At 48.5% G+C, this 12,917-nt stretch overlaps 1 protein-coding gene across 1 annotated transcript in view; it reads left to right on the plus strand.

The window, feature by feature from the left end:
* Window positions 1–1,204: 1,204 nt before the first annotated feature.
* dnah9 (dynein, axonemal, heavy chain 9) overlaps window positions 1,205–12,917 on the plus strand; it is a 147,424-nt gene continuing 135,711 nt past the window's right edge. Inside the window, exons 1-12 of the mRNA XM_030339717.1 lie at window positions 1,205–1,781; window positions 2,050–2,246; window positions 2,951–3,109; window positions 4,010–4,140; window positions 5,291–5,502; window positions 6,241–6,474; window positions 6,975–7,142; window positions 7,908–8,024; window positions 8,577–8,727; window positions 9,397–9,514; window positions 9,890–9,958; window positions 12,620–12,746. Of these exons, the coding sequence (XP_030195577.1) occupies window positions 1,356–1,781; window positions 2,050–2,246; window positions 2,951–3,109; window positions 4,010–4,140; window positions 5,291–5,502; window positions 6,241–6,474; window positions 6,975–7,142; window positions 7,908–8,024; window positions 8,577–8,727; window positions 9,397–9,514; window positions 9,890–9,958; window positions 12,620–12,746 (2,109 nt within the window). The 5' untranslated portion in view covers window positions 1,205–1,355. The remainder of the gene's footprint in view (window positions 1,782–2,049; window positions 2,247–2,950; window positions 3,110–4,009; window positions 4,141–5,290; window positions 5,503–6,240; window positions 6,475–6,974; window positions 7,143–7,907; window positions 8,025–8,576; window positions 8,728–9,396; window positions 9,515–9,889; window positions 9,959–12,619; window positions 12,747–12,917) is intronic.

Genomic DNA, 12,917 nt, shown 5'->3' on the forward strand with positions numbered 1-12,917 from the left:
CATACAAAGGAACAGAAACACACGCACAATCATGTCCATGCATGCAAACACGCACACACACACCTATCAAGCACAAACACACACACAGCCAAGCAAGCACAAACACAAAAACACACACACACACACGCACACACACAAACAAAGGTGCTTGTATCATCTATCCATGGGAGCGCATGACCTCACCCATGATCATACATGCACAGTTCTTGCACTGATATAAACAACAGCATGCAAGCACACACGCACACTCACACACACACACACACACGCACACACGCCTCCTTGGAGGTCTGCCATATCTTGTGTTCATGTGTTTTCTATCGGCTTCTCCTCTTCCTCTTTGAACACTGGGAAACGGAGGAAAGTGACAACATGCCATGTTGTGTATGATAATCCAGTCACAACCCATACCAGAAGATTGTAGTCTAGAGTTTAGTTTCCGGACGTATTTTCCTGTGTCAGACAATCTTTAAGGGTAAGGGATGAATTGAGAACAACACAAGCATCTCGTGCCTACATTAGGCCTACTAGATAACGTTTATTTTATCCTGAGTTCCCTCAGAATGCTCTTAACTCTTATCACATAGCGCTGATCATCTGCTCTCGTATCCTCTGCAGTGGGCCCACCTGGTGGCTGCAAGTGGTAGCTGCAGCCTCGGAACAGCCTGCAGTTTCAGGACCCTACGTTTTCATGACACTTCCTTCGGTCAAACGGTAGCAAGTCGTTAGAAAGTAGTATTCGGATGGAATAAACCTTTCAACAAAAAGTCGTTAAATAGAAAGTAATATTTGGGTGGAATAAAGATTTAAAATGAGTTTTTATCGTTAGACAGAAAGTAGTAATGGGTTGGAACCATTTAAGCTATAAGAAATTCCACATAAAGTAGTATTTTGGGTGGAATAAACCATTATAAAGTAGTTGAATAGAAAGTTGTAGATAGAATAACCTAAAGACCGAAAGTTTTAATTAAATATATTACAAAAAAAGAATAATTAGCTCCTAGAAATGCAGTGCAGAACCTGCAGCTTCCGGTTCTGCAGAGACTATTGGAGCAGCTGGAGAGTGCGACATGCTGCGGTTTGTAACACTTTTAACGCTGGAGACACCGGCGGCCCATTTAAATGTGGAAATGTCCACGAATCCCCTTACGTTGCGTGGTTTACAACCAAATTGTAATAGCAGTCATTTGGAAGGAGGACACGTTGAACATGATCAACCACTCGGGGTCAACTCAAACGCATGATCGTTGGTCTGGAAGAATGGCCGGGATCAGGGGTCAGAATCAGGTCCACCTCGGCGTCACGTGTGTCCCCTGAGCAACCGCCGGCTCAAACACCGCGACGCGTTACCATGGATGCCGAGAAACAATCACTACCACACACAAATCACGACACCCCTGTCCCACACACATACCCAGGACCCAGCAGCGATGGACGGGTCTGCCCCTGAGGACAAACGGCTAGGGTTCCTTGAGGACTACGTGCTGAAGACGTTGAAACTGAAACCGGACAAATGGCAGAAGTGTATTTCCACCGAGGAGCACAGGCAGGTGGTCCAGGAGTTTCTGGACAAGGCGGACCAAATCACGTTGGTGGTGTCCCTAACCGCCGCCGGGCTCCTGGTCCCCGACTCCACCTTCCCGACGAGCTCCAAAAACAAGGCGGTGTACTTCGTGAAGCGAAGTAACATCACCCTGACCCCTGACAAGATGAAATGTACTGTGGTGTACGGGGACCTGGCCTGTGCCCCCATCGACCAGTTCTCAGCTTTAGTTGAGGAGGTAAGCGCTTAAGGCTGGAGATGAAATGCAGTTCTTTATAATAAATACCAACTGAATTACCGTTGGCCAATCAATGTTTCAGAATGCAGAAATATTGGTGTTTTATTCCTCAGTGTTCTCCTATACCTGAAATCATAATTATACGGCCACGGGCGGCGTGCCCTGGTGGACGGTTGATTTATGGGACCCCCATATTTTAATAAATATGATCCATATTTTGGACCTCCATGAACCCGTTTAACGGATTCTTCCCTGTTCAACGTCGCAGGTGCTGGTCCCGCTGCTGTCCAACGGCAACAACCACGGCGACTGGCCGCAGGTGGTGTCCCACGACGTCAGACACCACGTCAACTCGCTCAAGACCAACGTGTTTGTGGTGTCGGGCCAAGTCAAGGGCAAGACCCTCCTGCCCCTTCCTGCTGGGGTCGAGAGTGTGGAGCAGGCCTCCCTTGAGCTCGACTGCAGGTGGGGGACACCTAAATATATAGTCAACAATATGTTATAATTCAGGTGTTGTTAGCCCCATGGCACCTAGCAACTTGTGTTTAATTTTTATTTAGTTCAAGAGGCCATATTCAATTATGAATATTTCAGCAGGAAGATATAAGAATGTGTGCCACATTTCTTTGTTTAAGCATTTGTTTCATACGTAAATACGATTTAGCAACCGACAATAAACGCAATCCACAGAAGCACAGTAGTAGGTCTGTCAGGACGTGATGTTAGATTATAGTTAATGTTAAAAAAGAGAGTACATGGAGCAAGAGATAATCCACTAGTTTCGCAGGAGGGAGGTACTGTTTACGTCGACCCAATTACACACACTTCCTCACACAGTTCTAAGTATTGCCCCACATCAAGGTTCCCAGCAGATGTCCATTTCGTCCATTTTTATTTTTATATATCTAATTTGTTTTGAAATTGTTAACAATTATACTTTTTTTATACAATTTATACTATATTTTCAGTTTGTATTTCCTCCATGTTGTGTTCACCTGGGATGCCCCTGAACCCCCCCCCCCCCACACCTCAAAGACATCCATGTTAGCGTAATGATCCCCTCCCACTGCTCCTGCTGCGCTGCTCCAACGGCGGGTCGAATTAGATCTCATTTTGACTTCACTAATCACCCCTCCATCACATCACATTCTGTCTGGCGCTCTGGCCAGAGGGGAGGTGGCCGACAAGACGGTGATCCACGCCATCGAGACGCTGGTGATCGAGTGGAGCCATCAGGTCCGAGCCGTGCTGAAGAAGGACTCCTCAGAAGCCCTGCTGGAAGACCGCAACCCCACGCCCCAGACAGAGCTGCTCTTCTGGAAGAACAGGTCAGCCCCGAGCTGCGTTATTAAAGTCGTTAAAACCTGTGTCTGCACCACTGTGGTGTTTATCAGTTGGCGTCTGCTGCTTTTGTTTTACATTTCTCTCTTTAGATGTTTGGTAATATCCCGTTTTAAGACGGCTGCTTCATGTAATTGGGCTTTAGAGCTGTTTTGGCCCCAAAGGAGAGAGCACTTAGGGACGTTTGTGGATATCGCCTTCAGTATTGTCCTTTAATGATTGCTCTTTTAAGCTTTTCTGAAGTGGGATTTCTTTTGGGGTCAAAGACGGAGCGATAAGAAACTTTTTGGTGGCTCTGAGGTCCTTCAACTCCTGATCGCTGGAGTTTGAAGTCCCCACTTGAAGTTGTAGCACCCATTAGCCTCCCACCTACGCTTCGCATCTTTCTGAATTGTCGAGTGTGCTGAGGGATGTTTATTCATCCCTTTCATCTCTCAAATCCTAGCGGACATGTAAATAATATTATCCAATGATAGAAATGGGCCAGGAACGAAAAGTACAATTAAACCAGCTCAAGGAACCTGTGGCGATATCTTGTGACCAAAAAAGTAGTTTTTAACTAAATATAATTTTTTCAATCTTCAAATAATTGTCTAAGCCACAGGCCACAGCCACTTATATTCAGATTGGGTCCCAAAAAGTTTGGCTGAACAAACTTTGCTCTTTGTTTTGTTCTCAAATGGCTGCACACCGTGGCTCGAGCAAGCTTTTCACAACACCTCACAACGGTCCCAAAAGTTTCATTTATTTTGATCATTATATCATGTTGTTTTCAACTTCAACATCCCACTTTTTTGGAATCTACTGGGCGGAAGTTCCCCTGCTCAAACGTGGGCTTTCCTGACCCCTTGGATTCACGGTCTTTCCCTTGTACTTGTGCTCTGAAGGCACGCAGACCTTCAGTGTATCCACACCCAGCTCATATCCACCAAGGTGTGCAGGATGGCGGACCTGATGGAGGCCATGGAGAGCAGCTACTACCCCGCCTTCAAGAGCCTGCTGAAGGACGTACTGGCAGGTGACCTCTGCAACCATATTCCTACTGATACTGATACTTATACTCCTTCTAATGTATCTTCAACTACTTCTACAACTACTACCACCTCTGCTGCTACTTAGGGCTGTCAAAATTGCTCAAAAATGACATTCGAATGTTCGTTTGGAAAAAAATCACGAATTCGAACTATTCGAATATCTGGTTGCCTATTTTACGCAGTTGCCGTCAATATGTCAATAATGCGACAAAACCATGGTTCAAATTAGTGGGACATATATATATCATATAAACAGCCCAGTAACGTGGAGGCCTAATCATGAAAAGCCACAACTTTGTATCGCTTGCATTTCACCACCACACCTGCAAGCGCGCAAACTATAGTAATCTGAAGAAGACGCCCGCTTCTGAATGTTACAAAGTATGCTAGTGGTAACGTTCCTTGCTTTGCTTACCATTTATCGAGAAGGCCTATTAAAATCGATAAAGAAAAAAATGCATGTCGCCTACGTCTTCCACCATGCCAGCGAAAGGGCCAGCACTACGCACCGTTCGGATTCATGAAAAAAAAGCTGTCTCGGACTTTGCCGAGAACATTGCGTTATAGCAGCTTTCACCAGCCAGACTACTAGCTCCCTGAGCTCTACTTCGGATGCTTATTGAATGGCATAGCCGAGCTGGAATACCTATATCCAAGTACGGAAATCCCGAGGGGATAAAATACATTCGCTCTTCACAATACTAGTCTGTTACACTTGTACCGCGGGAGTGTTTTTTCACATTCGAATATTATGAGGGACATCGCGAACAGACAGAGGCTCATTCACAAAGCAGATAGAGGCGCTTGTACCGCGGGAATGTTTTTTCACATTCGAATATTAATTTTCACGTTCGAATTCGCGTTTTTGGATACATTTCGAACGAATATTCGAACTTCGAATATTCGTTGACAGCCCTACTGCTACTACACCTACTGCTACTACTACTACTACTACTACCAGTGCTGTGTACAGTAAACTATTGTACATTTAGGGGCTTGATTGTAGACTGTTTTGCTAGGTGGCCGTGTACAGACAGCGCACTACATTAATGAAGACTGTTAATCACCGAGAATCACCCGGGGTAAAGTCATCGCTGGTCACACCTGTGTTCTCCCCCTCGTTTTCCCCGCCAGCGCTGGAGGAAGCGCAGGACATCGTCACCCACCTGAAGCCCCTGCAGAGGGTCTTCGAGGACGTGGAGAACGGGGACTTCCCCGACGTGAGCCGTCAGATCGGGCCGCTGATGCACACGGTGTGCCTGGTGTGGGCCCACTCCCGCTACTACAACACGCCCGCTCGCCTCATCGTGCTGCTGCAGGAGACCTGCAACCTCCTCATCCAGCAGGTGCTCCAGTGCGTCTGTCAAGACGCTTTACTCTGTCAGCGGGAGACAGCGCCCGTGTGCTTACCGTTAGACAAAAGGAGTTTCAAATAGATTTTTGCTTCTGCTCTGTGCAGGTATTTTTCATTCGGTCTATGGTGCAGGCACACCGTTCTGTCTGTGAACACCATAACAGAGTTCTTAAAAAAAGGAAAAGGAAAAATAATTGGTCCGATAATGACTACATCACTGCAGGGCAGCGTTGCATGTGTGCATGCATCAGCCAATGACACGTCGCCCCTCTGGGGCTTCTGCTAGTGTGCATTCATCTTCTGCAAATCAACAGTCAACATTTTTTGTCCAGCATTATTAATAGTGTTGTTGCCTCACGCTTTCCTTGCAACGCTACAAACAAATACGACCTTGATGGTTTGTTCTGGTGGTTTGGCTTCATCCATACCCAGAAACACTAGAGCTGATCTCTTTTTTATTCATTCTTTTGGTTTTCTGCACTTTCATAGGGTGGGGCACTTTCACTTTTGTCGGGTTTCTGTGGGCTAATGTCTGACTTATCTTTTCCGTCAGGCACTTTGGAAAGCTTGTTTGAAAAATGATGCTTTGACTACAACTTTATTTACCATTTACTTACTTAAATTCATCATACATCATGGTTTGTCTCTACAGGCAACTGGTAAAGCACACAACTAACAAAGTATCTCTGCTGGTAACTCATCCTCCCACCCCCCCTCTGTCCCCGCCCAGGCCCGGACCTTCCTGAGCCCAGAGGAGGTCCTGAAGGGAGAGCTCTCCGAGACCCTCCCCAAGGTGCGGGCGGGCCTGGAGGTGCTGCAGCTCTTCAGGGAGACCTACTCCGTGAGCAGGGCCAACCTGAGCCAGTACCAGAGGAACGGGAGGACGGTGCCCCCCTGGGACTTCTCCCCAGCCCTGGTGTTCTCCAGGCTGGACCGCTTCATCGACAGGGTGCAGACCGTCGAGGTGAGGGCAGGGGACCACGGGCGTGATGGATGACGCCAAGGGGTCTCTTTGGTGAACTGAGCCCCATTTTTAATCGCACCAATGTTTAAACCCTCCTATTGGTCGACACCACACTTCTAGCATAATAGCAACGGCTTGCTTGGTTGCGTGGTGCTTTTTGAAATTATTGTTATACTATGTTTTTGGTCCAAAAGTACCCAGATAGTGGCTTTGGACGTCAGATCATAGGAATGAAATCCTGGCTGGTCCTATTGGATCAGTGTTATCTTTTGGATCCACCTTATAAGCCATTTGATTATGATAAAAAACCTGTTGACAAGTCATAATAACAAGTCATAAGTAATAATAATGACCATAACATATTTAATGATACACACGCACGCACACGCGCGCGCGTACGCATTTCACAAGTCAAACCCTATTTCGTGAAGAGTGGACATTGGCCTTGACCAATCACAATGTTTAACAGTTGAAATGATCGCTGATACAACCCCTTCCAGGACATCCTCCTGACGGCGATGGACCTGCTGAAGCTGGAGAAGGTGGAGTTCGGGGGTGTGCGAGGGAAAGGGCTCAGCCAGCAGGTCCAGTGCCTCCACCTGGAGTTCCTGGAGACGTACAAGACCCTGACGGAGAAGCCCTATGACTGCCTGGACCTCAACAACAAGGTACAAAGAATGGCACCGATGCCAATGCCACCCAGATGGAAAAGAAATGGATTGGCACAAACAGTATACATCCCATTTCACACTCGTATGTGTGTGACGGCCTGAACCCTTTGTGGTTTCTTCTACATGAAGATTCTTAATTAACATCTGATGGTATATATGCATCACGGAGATGACCTATCCCACGTCGTAAGAATTTAATAGTGCAGCAAAGTCCCGGTGGTGTGCTTTGTTTTAATGTGCATTGCATTCCATTGCATGTTGTTCTGGATGGAAGTACAAAGCGTTGACCTGGTGTATTTTTATCCCGGAGTTATTCCGAATATGCCGGCATAGTCACACGCAACTTCAACGTACATATTTTCCCACAGCGTTGCAACTCGATCCTCGTTGAGTCGATTCCACATTCCGAGGGTGATGTACAGTTGCAAATCAATGCGTTGTAAATCAAGCATTAAAAGCAGCGGTCAGGTAGAACTATCGACCAGATGTTTGCTTGACAACGCGAAAAAGCAACCCGCTCAAATGAGGTTTACGGAAAAAAAACCTGATTCAATCATAGATGAAAGTAACTAAGGCCCAATCCCATTTCTACCCCTTACCCCTTCCCCTTACCCCTCCCCCTTGTTTTGAAGGGGTAAGGGGAAGGGGTAAGGGGAAGAAATGGGATTGGGCCTTAGGCCCAATCCCATTCCTACCCCTTAACCCTTCCCCTTACCCCTTACCGGGCCTCACACGGGTACGGTTGGGTCTGTCGGGCCGTAGGAGTTTGAGGCGGACGTCCGAGCGTTCCAGCTGAAGGTGGAGGACGCGGACCGCCGGCTGGGAGCCGTCTGCTGCCAGGCCTTCAGCGACGCGTCAGGGCTGGAGCAGTGCTTTAAGGTGAGGCGGACGCATGCACACACACACACACACACACACACACACACACACACACACACACACACACACACACACACACACACACACACACACACACACACACACACACACAGAGAGAGAGATCTTGGCTCCAGCAGCCCTACGCTATAGCAGAACTTCTGGGGGGAGTTACGGCTAGCTTCCTGTTTCGTTACGGAGCTTTCCTACCGAACAGAAACTCATTTGCGTATTGCAAGATGGAGCTTTGAGAAGGGGAATTGGATAAGTGTATTTCAACAGTGACCAGTCACACGGTGGGGATTTTGAAACGGACCCTTTGTCTCAGAAACGATGGTGTTCTGTAAGGTCTTTCCAGCGGCCACCGGGGAAGTTAATTAACTAGTTTAATTAACTAGAGTTTATGTGTTCACTGTTGCCCACTGACAGATTCCTGCCCCCCAGCAACATGATTGGTCAAATCCAATATACACTCACACGCGCACACACACGTACACGCGCACACACAGATGTAGTTCAATCTTTTCGTGGTCCTTTCCCCTGATGAATGTGCAGGTCCTGGATATGTTCGGCAGCCTGCTGGAGCGCCCCCTGGTGTCGACGGACGCCCAGGACAGGTACCCGCTCCTCGTGTCAGCCTTGGACGACGAGCTGGAGTGCTGTAAGATCATCTACAACCAGCGTGTGCAGACTGCAGAGGGCGATGGTACCATTTCAAACTCTTCTTCTACAATAATAAAGCGAAACTGAGAGAAATGTATCCCAATAATGACTAAGGAATATCTACTGCCTTTCTCCTTGCCCTGCAGTCTAATATGCATTGTGTGCTTCAATTAAATTAGTTTAAATGACCGCACAGACGAGGCTGCTGGCATTGAGCGATCAACTCAAATCAAGACAACATAGCAGATCAGTGGACGAAATCATCTGAATGCATAGATAGACGTGACAACACAAGACAACACCCGTGACTATATATAAATTGCAGTACAAGTGTTGTATTGGAATAATCTGGATGGGATAGAGTGATGCGAGTTGAGTGTCTCTCTTGCAGTTAACATTTACATTTAGGGCATTTATCCCTTTTTTAGCTTTTAGCCAAAGCGACTTTCGTGGCGTTCATCCACTATTTCACACACTGACGCAGAGTCAACCACACCAGCCAGCTCGTCGGGGACCGGTTAGGGATAGGTCTCTTGATCAGGGAGACCTCGACACTCGAACTAGCAACCTCCGGGCCTACCTCATGAGCTAAGCCGTGGGGCAGCGGCCGTGTTTAAGGCGGGGTGTCGGTGCAGATGTGGACTGGTAAACGAGTCCTGGTACTCTTTCTCTCTCTCTCTCTCTCTCTCCCTCTGTGTGGCCCAACCTGCAGGCGGGCGAAGCCTGGTGAGCAGGAACATGCCCCAGGTGGCCGGCGGACTGAGGTGGGCCCAGCAGCTCCAGGGTCGTCTCCGGGCTCAGTTCTCCAAGTTCAGACACTTCTCCTTCCCGTGAGTGACCTCTGACCCCTGCTGCACAGAGCATTTTATCTGGATGGACTGGGTGATGGACGGTGTCGTATGGAAATGACTCCCATCGATCTAAGGGACTAGGTCTTTAGGGATGTTGTTTAAGTCATCATCTATGAATCATGTATATGATTCATATTTAAACATATCAGAAGCCATCATATCATTGAACCACATTGCCATTATTGACGTTCCAACACGTTTTTCCGAAATGTTGCTCTTCATATCACATATTATTCTTTTCAAAATAAGAGTTTGAAAATGTTTCTCTTAATTCAAACCTTACATTAACGTGACATCTCATGGTATTAAAAATGAACTGCTCTACCCACCTACCTACCTACCTATCACGCCCAGGTGTCTGGAGACGGCAGAAGGCGTGAGGGCTGTCCAGAAGTATGACAAGATGATGGAGCTCCTGGACAGGTGCGCTATTCCATTGAACCAATCGCCTTGGTTAAATAATTGGTTCAATCTCATTGACAGTCACAATCTCGTCTGTCACCAACGACGCATCATGTGCACTGGGCCGAGGCACTGGGCAAATATGGAGGAAGTAAGCCGGAAAATAACATCAGAGAGAGAGAGAGAGAGAGAGAGAGAGAGAGAGAGAGAGAGAGAGAGAGAGAGAGAGAGAGAGAGAGAGAGAGAGAGAGAGAGAGAGAGAGAGAGAGAGAGATCCCCCTTGCTGCCGGTCCTGTTCATCATTCAACACGGAGGAATCTAATCTGTACGCGGGCGTAGTAGTTCCCTGCTGCCTCGAGCGGTTCGTAATCCAACATTATTGTTTGTTGTTGTTCTAATGGCCTCACATCCACGCAAGACGAATGCGCTGTCGGAACGCATCAAAGCACACACGTCTGTGGACTTAATTGCGGCGACAACGAGATATTCCCTCAGAAAACGAGGCTTTAAAACAATAAGGGTCTTGGCTTCGGTATTATCTGAGATCAACTTATCATGTAATCAACATCGTTCCGTAAAAAGTTGTAACGTTTCCAGCGTGGGATTTTCCAACGCGTAACCATAAATCACATGACAAACGAATCCCCACCACGGTGCATAACCATAGCCGAAACACATCATCCCCGCTCAACCGTACCATAACGCCCCCCCCTCGGACCCACAGATCCCTGCTCCGCTCTCTTAATTGAGTGCCTTAGCGTTTTTGCCAAGCCCGGGAACGGGCGGGGCGCGGTGAGCCCTCGCAGCTGCCCGCGGTTGTGACGGATGTGCTCATTACGCCGCGCGCTGGCCCCGTAGATTACCTCAGAAGACTCCTCGAAGCCCCCCGCCGCCCGTCTCCGTGCTGTATGAGAGGTGGCCCCGCGGACCAGCCAGCGTCCCAATAACACAAGACAAAGCCGACCCTATTGGTCTAGTGGGACGGAGGGGGGAGGGGGGGGGGGGTTGATTGGCGGTGTTTGGCGGGTTGAATCGAGTTTCCGCTCCGGTGTAAGTGAGCGTTTTTTTGCGTGGTGGCGCGCGTGTGGGATGTGTGTACGTTTAGAATGCGTTCTTGTGGGGTGGATGGCACACACACACACACACACACACACACACACACACACACACACACACACACACACACACACACACACACAGACACACAGACCCACACACACACACACACACAGGCCCACACCAAAACACACACACACACACAGGCCACACACACACACACACACACACACACACACACACACACACACACACACACACACACACACACAGGCCCACACCAAAACACAGAAAGATTATCTCCCGGGCCACGGCTCATTTCTCACGCGTCACACGGTTGATATCACCGCTTCACACCCGCGCCCCCCCCCCCCCCCCCCCCCCCCCCTCCCCTCCCCTCCTCCACCCACCGTCTCCCCCCAGATCTTAATAGAATGATGAAGAACAGCAGCTGCCTGTCCTCAATTTACTCCCATCAAGAAATGACCCCCCCCCCCCCCCCGCCTCCGCCCCCCTGACTCTCCTTGTTATGCTGTCATAATCAGAGGCCGCCGCGGCCCGCTCTACATATCCCGGTATTCCAGGAGCGACTCGGCAGACAAACACGCGCGCTGTGATTTACGACTTGGGGCCGCCGCCTTTGATTGCCTCTGCGTCCGACGCGCGGCAGCGGTGGCGCCGCTGAGATGAAGCTCGCAGCTGAAATCCAATAAGTTTGGCCGCTGCTCCTGGGGACATCGACGCCATCGCAGGCTATCTGAGCGCGGAGAGTACTTGCAACGCGCTGACGAGCTCCTGGGACGCTTTTGCGTAGTTTTTTTAGTTTTTTTCACGCGTGAATTATCTTTATTTGCATAATGTTCTTCGCTGCACTGTTTTTTTTTTTTTGATGCTGTGTGCTTGTCCTTGTTACTGTAGCTGTTGTCGTGTTATTGGCTGCGATGACATGCAGGCCTTGACGTTAACAATTCAAGCAGTTGACGTTAACAATTCTGACGAGTGTGTCGGTTTACATTGATGCCACGCCTTTTTATTCCGACGTGAGCTGTTGGTTGAGGACCTTTTTAGATCGAGAGTGAGAGGGTATGAAAGGGGTCCTATCGTGCAAATCAAACTTTCCCTGCCCTTGCATGGAATACGGAATACATCAGGAATATCAGGAGTATCGAAATATGAAACCGGCCGTGTCTCTCTGTGGTCCCACAGTAAAGTCACTCCAGACAAATCGACGGGTTAGTTTTGAGCTGACCGTGACGTAGCTAACGGTTCTCCTCAGTCAAGCACTTCCTGCTCAAAATGATCCATACCAGCAGCAACGACAGCGACGAATGGGGAACCAAAAGAAGGAGCATTTCCGCTACGAAATTTCGCCCCAAGAATATAATAGCCGGAAGACCAATCAACAAGGAAAGAGTGGTCACAAGGGAACCCCCACTGTTTTCAGACAAGCATTAGTCCAGGCCTGGAGATCACTCTATAGATGGTGATTGATGATGATGATTGACCAACGTTGTTTTACTATACAATCGAGAGACATTGCTTCAAATAAGTTTTATTGACACAAAAATACAATAGGTCCCCTTTAATGTGTGTGTGTGTGTGTGTGTGTGTGATGTGCTGATCCAGGTACTCCGGGGCGCTGTATGAGGGCTGGGCGGAGGGCGTGTCCGAGCTGTCCATGTACAACCTCAACCTGCCTATCATCAGCCGGGAGCCAACCACGCGCCACGTCACCGTCAACTTCAACCCCCAGGTCTGTGTGTGTGTGTGTGTGTGTGTGTGTGTGGCGGGGGATTGTAGAGCGGGGAATGTGCGGGGGTATATGTGTGTGTGTGCATGTGTATGTGTTTGTGCGTGCACGTGTGACGCATGTACTTGTGTGTATGCATCTGTCTGTCTGTATGTGTGCGAGTTTGTGTCTATA

Source organism: Gadus morhua, chromosome 18, assembly GCF_902167405.1.
Source record: "Gadus morhua chromosome 18, gadMor3.0, whole genome shotgun sequence".
NCBI classification, from domain to species: domain Eukaryota; kingdom Metazoa; phylum Chordata; class Actinopteri; order Gadiformes; family Gadidae; genus Gadus; species Gadus morhua.